The following is a 20,208-nucleotide window of genomic DNA, read 5'->3' on the forward strand; positions in this document are numbered from 1 at the left end:
ATAAAAGTACAGCATATTTCAACCTGATGATCCAAGTATTTCCAAAGGAATTCACTACAGGCTTTCTTCTCCCACCAGAGTTTAAAGAGTTCAGACTCACTGAGGGCTGTGAGGGGAATCTGGAGGTGTTCTACAATGGAACCTGGGGGAATGTGTGTATAAATGGGATGACTGAAGAAACAGTAAATTTGATCTGTCAGGAGCTGAACTGTGGAAAAACTGGCAGTGACTCCTCGACCAAAGCAAGAGTGGAATCAGCTCCTAACTGGCTGGATAATGTGAGATGTAGGAAAACTGACTCCACTCTGTGGCACTGTCCATCTTCCCCCTGGGGACAGAACACATGTGATAATACCAACGAGGTGGCTCAGATTACCTGCGCAAGTAAGCAGTTCCTCTCTATATGTTCTTTATTGTATGCATGGTTTAATGTATCAACACAAGTAAAACAATCAGCACAGAATAATCAGTCTGATTTTAGACAGTGATTAAAGAGTTTGGATTTTGCATTCACAGCTTCCCAAAGCCAGTCACAGACTCAGCAGACATGCTCTTCATCTCGGTACCAGAAACCATGCTCAAGTAAGACTCCTCATTTCATTCATCTCTTTAAGAGAAAACAATATCTGCAGATTCGTGATTTCACACTTTCCCCCCTCACAGCTTTAGCATCAGTACTAGATTATGCAACAACATGAAGACACTGCTCTCATTTCTCTTGATTCGAATTATGTTCAAAGTTTTCATGAGTGTACTGAATTGTGCACCCAGTACCGTGAGTCAAACTGAATCATGGGCAGCAGTCTAAGTGTTGGGTCTATCATCAGGACATTGCTGCTTCGACCCCTGGTGATGCTATAACCATCCTCTCTCTGTTGGCTGATGTAAGAGAACTGGCCATTAGTGCTTCCCTTCAAGAAGGTTAATCTCTCCAGTGTTGTGTTAGTGTGTCAGTTCAGAAATTATGCAATGAAGGTTCATGTGAACATGCTGGCCTTCACCCTTCCAGCACTTGTAGCATCGTGTGATGGGTGTGTTCTAACTACTGGCTGGTTCAGTATCAGAGTATTAGTTATGTTACAAATATCAGCCTGACTTCCTCAATAATTTATAATATTTATGTAAGAATATTGAAGGGTAGTTATTAGAGGTAGGATAGACTGTACTGGAAATATAATCTAATGTATTTCAGTTCAGTTGTTAAGAATTCTGATCCTTATGTGTGATGTAGAGCACCTGCCTATCAAGCTGACAGGAATAAAGGGAAGCTGCTCTGGGATGCTACAGGTGTTTCATAATGCTGAATGGGGGTCTGTCTGTGGTACTTGTTGGGACATAAAGGACGCTCAGGTGGTCTGCAGGCAGCTAGGCTGTGGTCCTGCGCTGAGTGCAGATCAGCATCCTGGTGGAAAGACTATCTGGATGAGCAGAGTGAAGTGTAAAGGGAATGAGATTCACCTGTGGGACTGTTCTCATTCCCTGAAGGAAGACACTGACTGCTCCCACAATGCTGGAGTCACCTGTGCAGGTCAGAGGAGCCGTCTGACTCCAATATAAACACTTTTACTAAATCATATTAAAATCAACAGATCATAATTATTCTGTTTTTACAGACAGATCTGTGCCTACGACTACAACAACCACCACCTCCACCACCACCGGTACCCTTTTCACCTCTTAGGTCATTTTTCTAAATGTTTGTGAATAGATTGTTCAGATCTACACAGTTTCAGTTCTGTGTTTTTATTTCCAATTTGTCTCACAGTAAGGAGAACAAACCCTACTCCACAAACTCCTCCATCAGCTGTTCCCTACATCTATCCAGTGTCTCTCCTGGTGCTGGGAACGGTGCTCTTCCTGGCCTTAGTGCTTCTGGTTGTGCTGTTTAACCAGAACAGAGTGTTCAGGAGAGGTAGGGAGATTCAGAGATCATCTACAATCCACTTTCTGTACATTCTCTAAACATCATCAGTCCTTCAGTCTGTCATCAGTCTTATCTTCTACTGAACTGACTCCATGTTTCTCTCTGTCTCTCTCACAGTGCTCTCTAAGAGGAGGCAGAAGACTCTGCCTGAGGACATCTATGAGGAGATCGACCCCAGATACATCACCAACAGAAATTACTCGACTCAGCGGAGTGAGTGTTCTGTGTGCACACATCACATTTGTACAGCTATTACCAGTTTAACCTGAATACCAAATTCTAACCGCAGGTGTGTGTGTGTTTGTTCATGCTTGCTTGTGTATATGATGGGATGTATCAAAGGGAAACTGGTGTAAGCAGGGGGAGGGATGTTTGTGAGGGAATGAATGTGTGATGGTTAGAATTAGAAAGAGTGAGTGTGTGTGTGTTCATAAACTTAACAAGCTAGTCCAAGCTAGAACCACTACTGCTAGTCAGTGAGTGAGTGAGTGAGTGACTAGTGAGTCAGTAAGTGAGTCAGTTACTGAGTCATTTAGTGAGTGAGTGAGTCAGTTAGTGAGTCAGTTAGTGAGTCAGTTAGTGAGTGAGTGAATAACCTCAGAGGAATCGAGAAGTGACTGACAGTCAGTGAGGGTTAAAGCTTGTGTCTGTTGAGTTCATCTACTGACTGAAGTCCAGTATTCAGCTCAGTTCACACTGATCTCAGCACTCAGAGGCTTGTGGGAGGATCTGCTTCCTGATCAGGTTTCATGACTGTTCTGATCTCCTCCAACAGGACGGATCCTCTCTGAAGAACAACATTCAGGATATGAGGACGTGGATGAGGAGTTTATATCAGGTAAGGGGATCTATCTGTGTGTGTGTGTGTGTGTGTGTGTGTGTGTGTGTGTTTGTTTGTTTGTGTTATGTTGACCAATAAGAAATTAGATTATTAAATAATTACTACAATTAATATTATTGATTAAATCTACAGTTAAACACAGTCAAATTGGGCAATTAAGGGAAAAATTGTGATGAATTGTTCATTATTATTTATTTTTATTAGAATTGGACAGTGTAATTACAATGTACAATGTAAAGAACAGCTGACAGATCGTGTTAAAAGTGAGGAAATTGAGATACACGGTTTGGAACTGAGGCGCGGGGCTGATTTACACAGAAACCAACCTGCCTCGCGCTAAAAGTCTCATCATCCATTGCAGCACTTCTTTAACATTACAGTCTCATCACACTAAAGAGCGCACGTGTCAGTAAGGAAGGGGAAACGCTCCTGCGTTACGTTCACGGGGACAGAGAGCACACTGTTCCTCCTATTGTTTTACGCAGTTTTTATGTGTCTGAGTTTACCTGTAAAATACATAAATGCACGAGTTTCACTGTGGTGAATTAAAATGTGTCGATTTTTGGAACATTTTTATTCATTATATTAATGTTTAATTCATAATCAAAATCAAACTGCCTTGCATGTACATTCATCTAAATGTAGTTTAATAATGCAGAAATGTACTGAATAAATAATATAGTCTCTTTTAAAAAGAACAAATTAATATCATTTGTAATTATTGGCATAATACTTAAATAAACAGAACAGGGGCAGGCATGACAATACAGTTCTGTTTACAATAAAATAAGAACAATTATTTTCTTCTTTTCCATAAAATTAAGATATTTTACAGTGTGACACAATTTATAGTTTTTCCACTGAAATTAAAACAGGATATTTCATTTTATGTTTTTGTCCGTTTTTGTTTGGCAGCGTTTCCTTACAGACATTTTAAATTACAAATAATATAAATATTAGTATGGACATAAACCTTCATATAATTAGCTGCATGTTTAATTACAGGTGATTATTTTAATTTGGAAATTTAAATTTAATTAAAGTAACGTAATTAAAATATGTTTTAATTTAATTTGAGAAAGCAGAAAAGGTCTGTATAATTAATATTGTATCTGTTCTTTAAAAAAACAATAAATAAATGTAATTTGTAATTATTGTCATAATTCTCTAAATATCAGTTGTTTGTTAATTTACAGATAATGTACATTTACCCGGTTCTGTTTACAATAACACAATTCTACTGCTTTATTAATTTTTCTACAAAATAAGAATTTCTTCTTGTTAAAAGTAAAGAAATTAAGATACAAGGTTTTGAATTGAAGCGCGGAGCAGATCTACACAGAAACCAGAGCAGCTCTAACCGACCTGCCTCGCGCTGAAAGTCTCATCACTCATTTGTAGCTTTTTAACATTACAGTCTCAACACACTCTCTAAACACTCACACACACTAAACACACACACACACTAAACACTCACACACACTAAACACTCACACACACACACTAAACACTCACACACACTGAACACTCACACACACACTAAACACTCACACACACACACTAAACACTCACACACACTAAACACTCACACACACACACTAAACACTCCCAGACACTAAAAACTCACACACACTAAACACACACACACACACTAAACACACACACACACACTAAACACTCACACACACTAAACACTCACACACACACACTAAACACTCCCAGACACTATAAAACTCACACACACTAAACACTCACACACACACTGAACACTCACACACTAAACACTCACACACACTAAACACACACACACACTAAACACTCACACACACTAAACACTCACACACACTAAACACTCACACACACTAAACACACACACACACTAAACACTCACACACACTAAACACTCACACACACTAACACTCACACACACACTAAACACTCACACACACTAAACACACACACACACTAAACACTCACACACACTAAACACACACACACCAAACACTCACACACACTAAACACTCACACACACACTAAACACTCACACACACTAAACACTCACAGACACTAAAAACTCACACACACTAAACACTCACACACACACTGAACACTCACACACACTAAACACTCACACACACTAAACACACACACACTAAACACTCACACACACTAAACACTCACACACACTAAACACACACACACACACTAAACACTCACACACACTAAACACTCACACACACTAACACTCACACACACACTAAACACTCACACACACTAAACACACACACACACTAAACACTCACACACACACTAAACACACACACACCAAACACTCACACACACTAAACACTCACACACACACTAAACACTCACACACACTAAACACTCACAGACACTAAAAACTCATACACACTAAATACTCACACACACTAAACACTCACACACACACTAAACACACACACACACACTAAACACTCACACACACACTAAACACACACACACACTAAACACTCACACACACACTAAACACACACACACTAAACACTCACACACACTAAACACTCACAGACACTAAACACTCATACACACTAATCACTCACACACACACTAAACACTCACACACACACTAAACACTCACACACACTAAGGAGCGCACTGTCAGTAAGGTAGGGGATCTTGTGTGATCTACAGGAGTGTGTTTTTATTTAGTTTAAAATGTAGATGAAGATCCTAAATAAAACTAACAGCGGTGTTACTGCACTCTTCTCATGTGCACCAAAAGACTCCCGCTACGCTGAACTGTGCAAGAGGACAGGGACCCCACTGCCCACCCTTGTGTTTTATGCAGTTTGTGCGCTTTTACGCATCCCTGTGTTTTAACCACTCTGTGTGTTTATGTATCCGTGTTTACCAGTAAAATCCATAAATAGATGAGGTTTGCGGTGGTGAAGGGAACTGTGCCGATTTTTGGAACATTTTTATTGATTATATTAATGTTGAATTCAAACACCTACATCTTACATCTACATTAATCTAAAAGTAATTTACTAAAGCAGAAACGTCCTGAATAAATAATATAGTCTCCCTCCTTAATAATAATAATCATCATAAAAATAATAAATGAATATAATGTGTAACTATTGTGATAATACTTTCAAATAGCAGTTGGGTTGTTAATTTAAAGATAGTGTCTGTACATGTACCCGGTTCTGTTTACAATATAATAAGAAAATTACTTTTCCCATAAAATGAGGATTTTTTACAGTGTGACCCAGTGTAAAGAAAAACTGCCAGATCATGTGAAAGTGAAAACATTGAGATACAAGGTTTTGAATTGAAGCGCGGAGCAGATCTACACAGAAACCAGAGCAGCTCTAACCGACCTGCCTCGCGCTAAAAGTCTCATCACCAGGGTCTAGATTTATTAATCAGATCTAAATATTGTAATTAATCAGATCTGAGTTGTGGAGCCGTGGTTGCTTTTCTCTACAGCTGTTGTATTTCAGTCTGTGCGCTCTCTGGTGCATTTACACACAGGGTGGGGGTTTAGGTTTGTGCTGCGGGTTTATGAGTTTTGGGAGGTTTTTACGCACCGGGAGCGAAACAAGGAAAAAGGTGAAGTTCACTCAACGATAAATGTCCTTTTTACATGTTGATACATTTGTAGACACATGCTGCACCACCTGCAGCGCTTCACCACCTGCAGCGCTTCACCACCTGCAGCGCTACTAATCTGGCCAGTACTACCTTTACCCAAGGTTCCCCATCATATTTAAATTACTCGAGATTTCTATATTATGTTTATTTAAACTTATCTGTCAAAATTGAGCACATCTGTTTAGGTCTATTCAGCTTTAGCTATCCTTTAGGAACAGAGGACAATTAGTCTTGAACAAAGTGGCAGCTCCCATCTATTTTCTATTGGTCGACAAAGGAACAATACCTGCCTCATATTTTGACAGATAGAATATGTATCATAAACATTATGATCTCTCTCTAATATCTCATGATATTGTTTATGCTAGTTGAAGTACCAACTGCTTTAAGATGTGCTGGTTGATGTAACGTGTGCCAGCTGTCTGAGGATATGTCGGTTGATGTGCCAGTGGCTTTATCATGTGTCTTTTGATCTGCTGGCTACTTTACTTAGAATGCTGCTCAAGATCTTCAGGATAAGATGATAAGATTCGCCCATGTTTCACAGAGACACAGCGCATTAGAGCAGCTATCAGTGATGATTTCATTGACAGTTGCTGCTTTAGATCCATGAGGTCGTATGATTAACAGCCCTAGTTTTATACAGGAGCTGCTGATGCTCTGAAAACCTGATGATTCAGTGCTGATCTTAATGAGGAAATACATGACTGCTCTGATCTCCTCTAACAGGAAGTATCCTCTCTGAAGAACAGCGTTCAGGATATGATGATGTGGATGAGGAGCATCTCTCAGGTCAGAGGTCTTATGATCCAGGTTGAGTTTCTGTGCTTTTCTAGTAACATGTGCTGCTCTTTGTCTTTAACAGTGAGTCTAGTTTGTTTCACTGTTTAAAGATTTGACTGATCTTTAGATCTGAAGATGTTTGAAGTGTCTTAATCTCTTAAACTTGGTTCCAGGCTCCCATTCTTCATTCCTCTAATCAATAATAACTCAGTTTCCACTGTTTTCTGCAATTAAATGAGTTTTGTTTTTTGTTTATTTTAAATATTTTATATTAATTTCTAAATGTAATTAAAACATAAACTTTCTTCTTTTTTTCAGAAAAGTCTCAGACTGGAGTAAAGACTGAATATTATGATGATGTCATCACCAGTGGTCTGATAAGTGAGTTCCTTTATTAATGAATCTCCTGATTTGATTTTACATTAAACTACAGTGTAAAAATCTGATGCCCTGGTTATAAAGACAGTCTGCTTTTCTTTGATTTAGGTGATGCAGAAAAAGAGGACCTAGGAGAGAGCTATGATGATGTCATCACTGCTGGACAGATCCCTGATACTGAAGCAGGTGTGTTTCTGTTTTGGGGTTTAAGTTCAGACAGAAGCAGAAATTGAGCAGAGATTAAAATCTGATAAAATGATAAGAATTAAATACATTTCTAAATGTAATAGATCATTTGACGTGACTTCATCAGTTAGTGTTCAAGTAAAGACTTTTAATGGTGGGACAGATTCAGGACAGCTTCCCAATCAAGCCGAGGTTCAGATTGCTTCAGCATTTGCGAAATGTTCAGTTAAGAAGCTTAACAGCCTGACCGGCTCTTCACCACTCACTAAGCCCCACTACTAGACAACTGTTTCAATTGAAGAAGCTTCTGAGCACAATGCGTCAAATATGAGGTTTTAATGGAAAAGGTGCAGAAATACCCAGTTCAGTTCTAATGGTTTTCTAGTGTGCAGTTGAAGACGTATTTGAAGGCACATCATGCTCTCTCAGTCTCTCAGCAGTCTAAACAGCTCTAAAAGACGTTAGGTTTATTTTTTAGAGACCCCTGATCATTTACACTATGGAGATTTTTCAGGGGGTCCTAATGGTTAATTAGTGGGTTATACGTTGCCTTGTTCAGCGGTTATATCTGAAACACCTGGGAAACACAGTGTCCTAAAAACCTGGTTTAGATGTTTTAAATATCTCTGTTTTATTTTAGAGAACATTGATGAGAGTTATGATGATGTCATCAGTGGTGATCAGAGGTCAGCTGATGTAACAGGTATGACTGTAATGTAACAGTACTGTAATCTCCAGCATGAACACAGTCACTGATGATACTGATGCTGATTTAATGAGCTTTCTCTCTACATTCTGACAGAAGACGTGTCAGATAACTATGATGATGCTGTTCCCACTGAACCAAACTCCACCATTAAGACCAGTAAGATTTTATTCATGTAGAGAAACCATTACAAACTTCTACAATCTGAATCTTTCTTATTCTTATAACTGATCTTCTCATGTTGCTGCAGTGGACACACCAGTGGACACACTAGAGGACACACTAGAGGACACACCAGTGGACAAACCAGCGGACACACTAGAGGACACACTAGAGGACACACCAGTGGACACACCAGTGGACTATGATGATGTCATCATTGCTGAACAGGATGTAGGAGTGAAAGGTGAGAGACTGATCATGTGTTCACTGCTACATTACAGATGTGTGGAGGGTGGATTAAGTGTTAGGAATAAAAGGTGGATTAAGGGATTTAAATGAAGAGCAGCACAGTGTGGAGAAGAAGAGCAAAATGTTTGAACAATCAAACCTTGGGTTGAACTGGGTTTTCTAAATCCTCTCCCACATCATTCTATTCTAGTGATGTTTTGATGAACAGTGAGAAAAACCTCTGATAATAAAGTGTTGCTGTGAGACGCTGCTCTCCACTCATTAAAAATGACTCTTTCCTTTTACAGATTATGAGGATGTGAAGGAGGAGCCTCAGACTGAGCTGAATCATGTGACTGAGAGACCACAGCCGCTGTCCTTCTTCAGAAAATTACATACAAACCTCTTCAGACGCAACAAATAATTTCATTATAGAATAAATTATAGATCATTTCATTATAGATTAAATTATAGATCATTTCATTATAGATTAAATTATAGATCATTTCATTATAGATCACAGTTCATTCATTCAAACTGTTTTACACTTTAGTTTACTTTACTTTTTATCTTTATGAAAACATTTCATATCTTATGTGAGTTAATTAGTTTAAGTGTAATTAGTTAATTATTCATTATTTAAAGTCTCATTAGAAGGATTTAGATAATTATCCATTTGCTACCATAAAAGCTGCAGATTAGTCTAGATGAGGGCTGTGACTGTTTTCCAGTAAAGGGCTGTTCATCATTTCTGAGGGTAAAGTAGTGAAATATGTTCTGGTGAGAAATAATTGGTTAAAGCTGCTCCTCAGTTCAACCCCTGATGATCAGAGAGACAGCTTTCTATTTTCAGTGCTGCAGTGCTGAAATCAGGCAGCTTTTTATTCTTATTAATAAAACATTTATAGAAGAGAAATGAATGATCTGTTATTGTGTTAAACTGATGAAAAGAGCACTTCTACAATGATCTGGTGATGATATTCTTATAATTATTACATCATATCCAAATAATCACAATAATAAGTTAATTAAATAATAAATAAATATAAGGCTCGCGGTCGCAATGCATCTTTAAAAAACAGCAACTGTAAAAGAATATAGTAAAGTTTTGTAAATGTACTGGTGTACATTTTTACAGAGTAAATTATTTTTACAATGTTTTTTCTGACTATTTTAACCATCATTAAACTATTCTTATAAAACTGAAGAATTTGTCCTTGAATAAATTTGACTCTTTATTACAAAATTATGTTTGCATTTGTTTGATTTCCCGCCTTTTTCCTCGCGCTACACGCAGGGTTTGTGTTTTCCACTCGTTTTTAAACCCACCCCTTTAAGCCCCCTTCTGTCGGTCGTGTTCATGAAGCTGCAGATCCTCCGAGTCGCGACGCGGCGGCCTGGGTTCAATTCCCGCGAGACTTTCTTCAGTCTTCAGCTTCACTCTGAGATCAGCTGATCTGCACTGGGGCCGATGGTCACGTGGTTGTGGAAGCGCAAACCCCGCTCTAGGTGATCACCCCATTTATTATTATTATTATTATTATTATTATTAATATTATTAATATTATTATAGTATTTACATGTTTTATTACAGATAAATATTACAGATTTACTTCATTTAGGAAAGTCATGCTGGCTAGGCGAGACAAGGGAACACTCGCAGGGACAGAGCAATGCAAGAATATAGTCTTTAATAATAAAACCAAACAAACAACAAAACGAGGCAGCAAAGTACAGGGTCCAATAAACAGAAACAGAAACAAACAGGTGAAAACAGAACTGGGGCTAAACCTGGAAGACCACCTGAGTCTGGAGCGCAGCCCGGGAGCAAAGCGAGAATGGACAAATCAAACAGAGGGAGGAAGACTAGAACTCAAAGAAACCAATGAAACTATCTAGCAAACAAAACCTCAGCCCAAAACCGCGCTCGTCAGGCGCTGAGAAACTTACTGGACTAGAGTGCCCAGAGAACCGGACACCAAAACCCAGTGGAGACCAGCCGGTGACCCGGACAGCGACCTCCTTCTGACCGTGAAACCGCTCCGATAGAGCATCCACGACCGAAACCTGTAGACTCTCCTAGAAGTCTCCTGACCGTGAAGACAACCTCACAGCTGGGCATCGCAAGAGTAATTCTGGGCGCCGAGGCCTCTGCGTTTGCTCCTTCTGTGCTCCCTGTGCTCTCAGGTGAAACGAATCAGAGCTAAACAGAAAACATGGCGTCTTACTGCGACCGCTGTCAACATAAAAGTCCTTAGTGAGAAAAACAACGGAGGAACAGAAAGTACATGAACACTGAAACCAACCCAACATCGACTGAAAAGTCCCGAGGAGCCTGTGGACCTTGAATTGGTGAATTGGTCTTAGATGGGCTGACAGAAAGCTGAAAAATACTGGCGTAAAACTTAAAATAACAGCTGGTTTCTTCATTTAAAGAGAAAAATTGTGTATAGAATTATTTAAAAAAAAAATACTAATTTTTTATTTTTTTTAATAAAACTAGGGAAGGAGGGTAGATTAGTCCACTGAAAAACCTCATGCAGCTGCTTGAACAGTGCGGGACAGCCCATGTAGCAACAGTCACAGCTTTGCTAAATGACATTTTCACCCTGATCTCAGAAATAGATGGAAACGATGCTCACACTGAGGAAGCTGAGCTCAGATATCAGTATCAATACTGAACAGATACTGAGATGAGTTTAAAAACTTACAGTACAAATAAATAAATAAACAAATAAATTACAGTACAAATAAATAAATAAACAAATTAATTACAGTTCAAATAAATAAACAAACAAATAAATTACAGTACAAATAACTAAATAAACAAACAAATTACAGTACAAATAAACAAATAAATTACAGTACAAATAAACAAATAAATTACAGTACAAATAAATAAACAAACAAATAAATTACAGTACAAATAAACAAATAAATTACAGTACAAATAAATACACAAACAAATAAATTACAGTACAAATAAACAAATAAATTACAGTACAAATAAATAAACAAACAAATAAATTACAGTACAAATAAATAAACAAACAAATAAATTACAGTACAAATAAACAAATAAATTACAGTACAAATAAATAAACAAACAAATAAATTACAGTACAAATAAACAAATAAATTACAGTACAAATAAATACACAAACAAATAAATTACAGTACAAATAAACAAATAAATTACAGTACAAATAAATAAACAAACAAATAAATTACAGCACAAATAAATAAACAAACAAATAAATTACAGTACAAATAAACAAATAAATTACAGTACAAATAAATAAACAAACAAATAAATTACAGTACAAATAAATAAACAAACAAATAAATTACAGTACAAATAAACAAATAAATTACAGTACAAATAAATAAACAAACAAATAAATTACAGCACAAATAAATAAACAAACAAATAAATTACAGTACAAATAAACAAATAAATTACAGTACAAATAAATACACAAACAAATAAATTACAGTACAAATAAATAAACAAACATAGCTCATATTATGAATTAAAAATATTCTGCTTTGTGGATTAATAATGAACATGAGTTCTTTCAGTAATGAGGATTAGAAAAGTTGAAGGAAAATAACTGAACTAATGTAGTGATGAGATATAGTTAATAATAACCAGATATCATTCAAAGTTTTCAGACACAGAGTGAACACAGCGTCAGAGACTGAGACTAGGGCTGTGTCCCAAACCACACAGCACCATAGTAAACAGGGTAAACAGTATATAAAAATACACCACCATTACAGTGGGGCAAAAAAGTATTTAGTCAAGTGTGTCCAAGTTCTCTTACTTAGAAAGATGAGAGAGGTCTGTAATTTTTATCATAGGTACACTTCAACTATGAGAGACAAAATGAGTAAAAAATACAGGCAATCACAAGCTGAGTTGCATCCCAAGAACACCATACCTACTGTGAAGCATGTAAGAAGCATTTCAAGGTCCTGGAGTGGCCTAGCCAGTCTCCAGACCTCAACCCCATAGAAAATGTGTGGAGGGAGTTGAAAGTCTGTTTTGCTCGCCGACAGCCCCAAAACATCACTGCTCTAGAGGAGATCTGCATGCAGGAATGGGCCAAAATACCAACTACAGTGTATTTCAGTCAATAACTGTGTATGTAAAATAAAGGGCGCTAAAATGATCCCTACATATGTCGCCCAACTCAGAGTGTGTGTGTTGCTTTTGACGTCGCTGTAAGAAAAGAACATAGGAAATCATTTTTACTAATAAGAGAAACAAATGATCAGTGAAATAATTGTGTTAAAAGCAGTGTTTTATATAAATGACACTGTGTGTACTTCTTAAACACACTCTGAGCCACACTGATCTACAGTACAACAGAAATAGTCCTGAAATATGTCACTTTACATGTAATATATATCAAATTAATTATAAATAAATTATTATTAAATAATTAAATATTATGTATTTATGAAGCACAATTATTTACAAATAAAAGGCAATTTATTTATTTATTCTAATTATAAATGAAAATAATTTTTTCACAAAACTGTTTGAGATGCACTCAGGTCCACATAAATGAGTTTGAACAATTTTATTCTGAGCTCCCCCTACAGTCAGGAAGTGTAACTACAAATGAATTCACCCCCCAAAAAGGCTGAAGGCCCAGTGTTGCCATGACACTTGTGTCCATGATGAGTGTGTGTGAACTTCAAACCACAACTGTGTATAGATGTTTTACATTTCATAACTGTCCCGTTATTATTATTACAATTATTATTGTTATTATTATTATTACTATAATAATCATTATTATTAGTAGTAGTAGTAGTATTTGTCTCATCAAATTGAGACCTTCGAGTTTGGTCCACTATTTCCAATATGACTCATATTTAATTAATAAATGTACAATTTTAATGTGTCCATCACAAATTTCCACTTACTCACATTTATAGATGCTTTATTAGTCCTGAGGCCTTTCACCTGAGGAGTGACTTCTAGGCCACAGTACAGAAGCACTGCTGCATTATAATGACTACATGAGTTTTTAAATGTTTTGAGTAATTTCAAACCAAGCATCCAGTTTATTGACAGTTTATTAATACCATAACAAGCACAAGTTCATTCTCAGTTGAGTTGGAATGGACAAAAATGTGTCAGATCAGTGACTATAAACCTGGTGTGATATTTGTCTCTGCATGCTGGTTCTAGCATCTCCAGAACCTCTGTCCTGGGCTTTACACACACAGCTACATCAAGCTGTCATTAAGAATAGAGTGAAAAGTGAAAAAACTGCCAGTAACTGGCAACCTGGTGGACAGAAACAGCATGTAGATCAGAAAGGTCAAAGGTCAAAGTTGTGCAAACAGACACAGATCACATCCAGACACATCACATCTGAGCTCAACACTGCAGTGCAGAAAGACACAAGCAGCAGGTTCATAGCACTGACTGTATCTATATGATTACATGTGGTCAGCGGTGCTTAGAGCCACCTGCAGTCATTCCCACACTACAGATCCAACATCATGTAGAATCCATTCTAAGACCAATTCATTATGTCCTGAAAGCCACAGGAGGAGGAATGTGCTACAGTACAGCTCTGTATATCTGAGAGATCACAGGAGAGATGTTGGAAGACCATCAGTAACCTCAGCAGGTCAGTAAAGAGACAGAGGGGCTTCACAGGCCTGAATATAGACATTAGAAATGCTCTGCTATTATTATTATTATTTATAATAATATTATACTTATTTAATTAAATGATTGTGTTATTTGTCCTAACAGTGTGCGTGTGTGAGAGAGAGAGAAAGTGTGCTGGGAGGGGCTTTATCAGTGTATGGATCAGCTCTCTGCAGGTGCAGCATTAAAGCTGTATTACACTGGAGTGTTTCCTCTCTCTGAAGTCAGTCTCCTGTATGTTGGTGGGTTTCCTCTCCTCACACACACACACACACACACACACACACACACACACACACACACACACACTCCTCTAGAGAGGGAGGTGGGGTTGTGTTGATCAGCGCTGACGCTCTTTTGATAAATATGGAGAAAGAAAAAAATGCCTCCTCTGATTTGTCACTGAAAATGTTTGATGGTTTCCTCTCCTCTTTCTAATAAGGTCATAGTGAGTGTGATTGGCGGCTGTGGGGTCTCTCTCTCTCTCTCTCTCTCTCAGTGTCTTCAGTCTCTCTGGGGGAGTGGAGGTGAAGCTTGTTCTGCTGCTGAGTTGAACGGAGTGTGTGCAGGTCAGAGAGAGATGGACAGCTGTGTGCTTCTCATTCTTCTGTCCTCCACGATCACACTCTCCACAGCTGGTAAGTGAACTCTCACCATCAAATAATCAAAAAGATTAAAAAAGTACTTTTTTTGTGTGTTTTATTGTAATTTTTAGTAAATATAATATTAAAATATATCTCTAAAAATAAAATACAAAAAGATGAAATATAGATAATTTGATAATTTCTCACTCTGGTGTTTACTGTTTTACTGTGTCAATAAATGTCAGTCGCACATTGCGCTGTATCAGAAGCTCTCCCTTTCTTTACAGCTCAGTAAAGTTAGTTTACATCAGTTTTTTCTCAAGCGACGATTAAATTCCATTTTTAATATTTAAAGTTAAAGTCCGGTTTATACTGACCAGAACAGCTGAATATTTCATCTTCACAAGATCAGACCTAACCTAAGATGTTTGTTTTTTTAATCAAATTGAAATAAATCCATTAGTAAACACAGTGAACGTCATCAGCAGGAAATTCTTATTAAATCAAGACTCGAAATTCTATAGAATAACTTCAGTCTGACAGACCCTCCTGAAAATGTTGCTCATTTATCTTTACAGTAAAGTCAGACTACAGTCGTGTCTCTCTCCAGTACTTACTCATACCTCCCTATTAAATATATTACATCAACACATTATCCTGCTAAATGAACTGACAGAGATTGTGTTAAATAAAGTAAACGAAGCTCTGCTTAGTGTCGTAACTTTCCAGTGACCTAAAAAAGACAATAAGCTCAATACTACAATATTAAAATTAGTAACTAATGTGGGAAAAAAGATCTTCCAACTGCTCACTGCTCTGATCTCTCCTGTCTGTCTGATCAGATACTAATACTGATACAATGTCTTGTTCTAAAAGTGGGAGAACATAATTGAACACAACCACACACACACACACACACACACACACACTTCTTGTTTCTGCTGTGATGTCATCCAGTAAAGCATCCAGTAAAGACACACTGTCCAGTAATCTTCTCCTTTTCTAATCTATCGGCTGACCGAGGAACAGGTCATACAGTGAAATCTGACATTCCTCTAATCTACTCCATCATTTTGGTGTCATTTCTGTCCAGTCTCCACACAATCCAGACAATCTCAGGACCCAGAATCACTCACTGGAGGTTTGGCTGTGTGTGACTGGTTGCTGTAACGCTTGAGAGGATGAAAGTTGTTGGTGTTTTATCTGTTGATCAAATGCTGTTTCTACACTATACTGAATTTACTGCATCCTCACCTCTCTGTTGTTTAGGCAGTGTGAGGTTGGAGAATGGTGGCAGTCGCTGTGCTGGAAGAGTGGAGGTGTTTCATGATGATCAGTGGGGAACAGTGTGTGATGACAGATGGGATATGAGTGATGCTGGAGTGGTGTGTAGAGAGCTGGGCTGTGGAGAGGCTGTAGAGGCAGTGATGGATGATGTGGACTGTAGAGGATCAGAATCTACACTGAAGAACTGTAGATCAAATGGATGGGGTAAACATAACTGTGATCATGATTACGATGCTGGAGTCATCTGTTCAGGTAAAGTACACTCAGTCATCACATCCTGAATAACTGTTTACATTTTTCCAGGATCTTCACACCAGATTTATTTAAATTAATCGTTTGAGTGTAAATTAGTGCTGAATATGTTTCTACTTTGAGCCAATAATATATAAACACCACTAGTTTTCAATTAAGCAGCAGACTGACTAACACTCCTCACAACACAGTGCAGTTCCCTCACTGCTCAACACAGGATCCTCTCCTGAATCTGAGGATGAACATTAGTCAGAAAGAGTGAAAGAAGAGGTAGTTCAGTTACTTCCCCTGCATGTGTCCATGTTCCAAATTTAAAAACAGAATTCATTGTAAAAATATTAATCCTCACAATACTTCCAACTTTTAACCAGTAAAAAGTTACACATGTATCCATAACACTGTTCAGAAAATAAATCAAATACAGTAGAAACAATAGATACTGTAAAAACAGTAAATCCAGCAATAAAACATTAATAATGATCTCAAACCAAAAACAAACTTAAGTCTTAAAGTCTAATATTGATAAACCCTCCAACACATGCTTTAGCAGAGGAGTTCTATGTAGTATTGTCCTGCGGGTTAGGCCAGACACAGAGGGATGAACACGGGCAGAGATGGGTCCAATGCAGGTCATTTATTAACACTCAAACACACAAAGAGCCAAAACAAAGCAAATGAAGCCGCAGCTACCGGCACAACCCTGAACACAACACAAACGAGACAAACCAAAGGGCGAAATCAAACAGACCTGAGACCGGGGGGTTACTTGGGGGACCAGCTACTTGGCAAGAGTCTAGAGGGGGTCTATTTTGGTAGAGCGCGCGAGCGCTCGGCCAGGTGGTCTGCTCGCGAACGTGGACGAAGAGCCGAAGCTGTCCTAAACGCACCGCGAGCCGAATCAGGAACCTCTCGCTACCTCAAGATCCCAAACTTGCAATTCTCGGCAAGGAGCTCAGCGTCGAAGCTCCTTAAGTACCCCAGCCTCAGGTGAACCGCATGAACACGAAACGAGTCACTGAAGCAAAACAACGAACCAAACAGGAACCAAGCGAGGAGGAAGTCCTTATATGGGCCTGTGGGCGGGGGCTCGGAATCGCCCCGGGAGAGGGCGCTATACAGAGGAGCTGACAAGTATCTATGTAGAATTATACTTCTTTTTATATTATTATATACAATGTTATAGTATTATATCATTTTATATTATTAATATATTTTTTGTTTAGTTTTTACATTGTATATTCTCCAATATATAAACCAAAAAGTTTGCAGATAGAAATGCCAAACTGCAAGGAACGTTCCTAATGAATTAATTACCCTTAATTATTTACCATATTAATATTTACAATATAGATCTTGCTATAATTATCAAACACGTTTAGACAAACATTCCTAAAAAGCTGCAAAACACATTAAGGAATCTATTGAAAGGATCTAGCAAGTCTTTAGTGTCATAACAGCTCAGAATTTCACCCTTTCTCATCCACTGTGGGCTAGACTGTGGGGCGTTGTTAAACCTCATGGTATAAAATAAAAGTCTAAATTTGTCATTAAACCAAAGCTAATTCTAGTCTGTAAGAGTGAAAGCACTGGGATGTGAGTTTCACTGCAAATCAAATCACTTCAGTCATAGAGGTGTGGTCACTGTAAGGTCGAGTCGTTAACATTCTGCTGCTGTTCAGGTCACTTCAGTCACTTCAGGAGTAGATCAGCTGCTTATCTCGATCAGTTTTCTCCAAGCCTGACTGTCATACATACACAGGGTTCAGCTCTGTGATCAGTTCTACAGCTCAGGACTGCTTTCTGAATAAAACAGCAGCAGCAGCAGCTCCAAACATGCAGAGCTGAAGGAGATTCTGAGTCTCTGTGAAACACAGTTTCTTACGCTCTGATGGAATCGTGTGAGCAACCATGTGGGATATCAAAGTAAAGACCTAGTAGAAGCCTAGCAGCCATGTGTGACACCACAGCAATCCCTTGGCAACCAATGTGAATGGCATATCAACCACCTAGCAACTATTATGAAGTGCTTCGAGAGGCTAGTCATGAGGAAGACCCCACTGCCCTCTTCATTGGACCCCCTGCAATTTGCATATCGTCCAAACCGCTCCACGGACAATGCCATCACCACCACCCTTCATCTCTCCCTTACCCACCTGGAGAAGAAGGACACATATGTCAGAATGCTGTTCATAGACTTCAGTTCAGCATTCAACACCATCATCCCACAGAACCTCACCAGGAAGTTAAGCTTGCTGGGCCTCAACACCCCCCTCTGCAACTGGATCCTGGACTTCCTGACGTGGAGGCCCCAGTTAGTCCAGTTCGGGGACAGCACCTCCAGCACCATCACAATGAACACTGGGGCACCCCAGGGCAGTGTACTGAGTCCTCTGCTGTTCACCCTGCTGACTCATGACTGGGTTGTGAAACACAGTTCTAACAGCATCATAAAGTTTGCAGATGACACAACTGTGCTGGGTCTCATCATACAGTCAGCATACAGAGCGGAGGTGCAGCAGCTGACAGACTGGTGTACAGTCAACAACCTTCACTGGAATGTGGACAAGACCAAGGAAATGGTTGTTGACTTCAGGAAAACAAGACACGGCCACTCTCCGCTCAACATCAACGGCTCCTCTGAGGAGATCGTTAAGAGCACCAAGTTCCTTGGTGTCCACTTAGCGGAGAACCTCACCTGGTCCCTGAACACCAGCTCTACAGGCAAGAAAGCCCAGCAGCGTCTCTACTTCCTCCGGAAGCTGAGAAAGGCCCGTTTCCCTCCACCCATCCTCACCCTCTTCTATAGCGGGACCATAGAGAGCATCCTGAGTAGCTGCATCACTGCCTGGTTTGGGACCTGCACAACCTCTGACCGCAAGACCCTCCAACGTATTGTGAGGACAGCTGAGAGGATCATCGGAGTCTCTCTCCCCTCTGTCATGGACATTTACACTGCCCGCTGCATCCGCAAAGCAACCAGCATTGTGGATGATTCCACCCACCCTTCACACAGACTGTTCTCCCTCCTGCCATCAGGAAGAAGGTACTGCAGCATCCGGTCCAACACGACCAGACTCTGCAATAGCTTTTTCCTCCAAGCCATCAGACTTCTCAACTCAACTCAACTTCTGAACTGATGTCTTTTCTGTTACATGCACTCTCTCTCTCTCTCTCTCTCTCTCTCTCTCTCTCTCTCTCTCTCTCTCTCTAACTTTTTACCCCAGATAAAATGGGAAGCTTTTTTTGCACAAAGCATTTGCACTAATAACTTTACTACCTCAGTGGACTCAATATTTATTACACACTGCATATTATGGACACTGCCGCCAATTATTTATTATTCTCTGTCTGTACTGTGTTGTGTTGTCTGTCCGCACTTGTTTGTGTTGCACTTGTGTTCTGTATGCACTGTCTATGTTGCACCATGGTCCTGGAGGAACATTGTTTCGTTTCACTGTGTACTCTGTATGTAGTTGAAATGACAATAAAACCCACTTGACTTGACTTGACTTGACTTGAGATCATATAGACCTCTTTTACATC

At 38.9% G+C, this 20,208-nt stretch overlaps 1 protein-coding gene across 1 annotated transcript in view; it reads left to right on the forward strand.

Annotated features, from left to right (window-relative positions):
• Positions 1-20,208, forward strand: part of LOC140549426 (scavenger receptor cysteine-rich type 1 protein M130-like) — a 39,928-nt gene that overhangs the window by 8,207 nt on the left and 11,513 nt on the right. The window contains exons 7-15 of the mRNA XM_072673068.1: positions 79-384; positions 517-582; positions 1,232-1,528; positions 1,614-1,661; positions 1,748-1,912; positions 2,042-2,137; positions 2,700-2,762; positions 7,707-7,769; positions 16,396-16,670. Coding sequence (XP_072529169.1) covers positions 79-384; positions 517-582; positions 1,232-1,528; positions 1,614-1,661; positions 1,748-1,912; positions 2,042-2,137; positions 2,700-2,762; positions 7,707-7,769; positions 16,396-16,670 — 1,379 coding nt within the window. The remainder of the gene's footprint in view (positions 1-78; positions 385-516; positions 583-1,231; positions 1,529-1,613; positions 1,662-1,747; positions 1,913-2,041; positions 2,138-2,699; positions 2,763-7,706; positions 7,770-16,395; positions 16,671-20,208) is intronic.

This window comes from Salminus brasiliensis, chromosome 2, assembly GCF_030463535.1.
Source record: "Salminus brasiliensis chromosome 2, fSalBra1.hap2, whole genome shotgun sequence".
NCBI classification, from domain to species: Eukaryota; Metazoa; Chordata; class Actinopteri; order Characiformes; family Bryconidae; genus Salminus; species Salminus brasiliensis.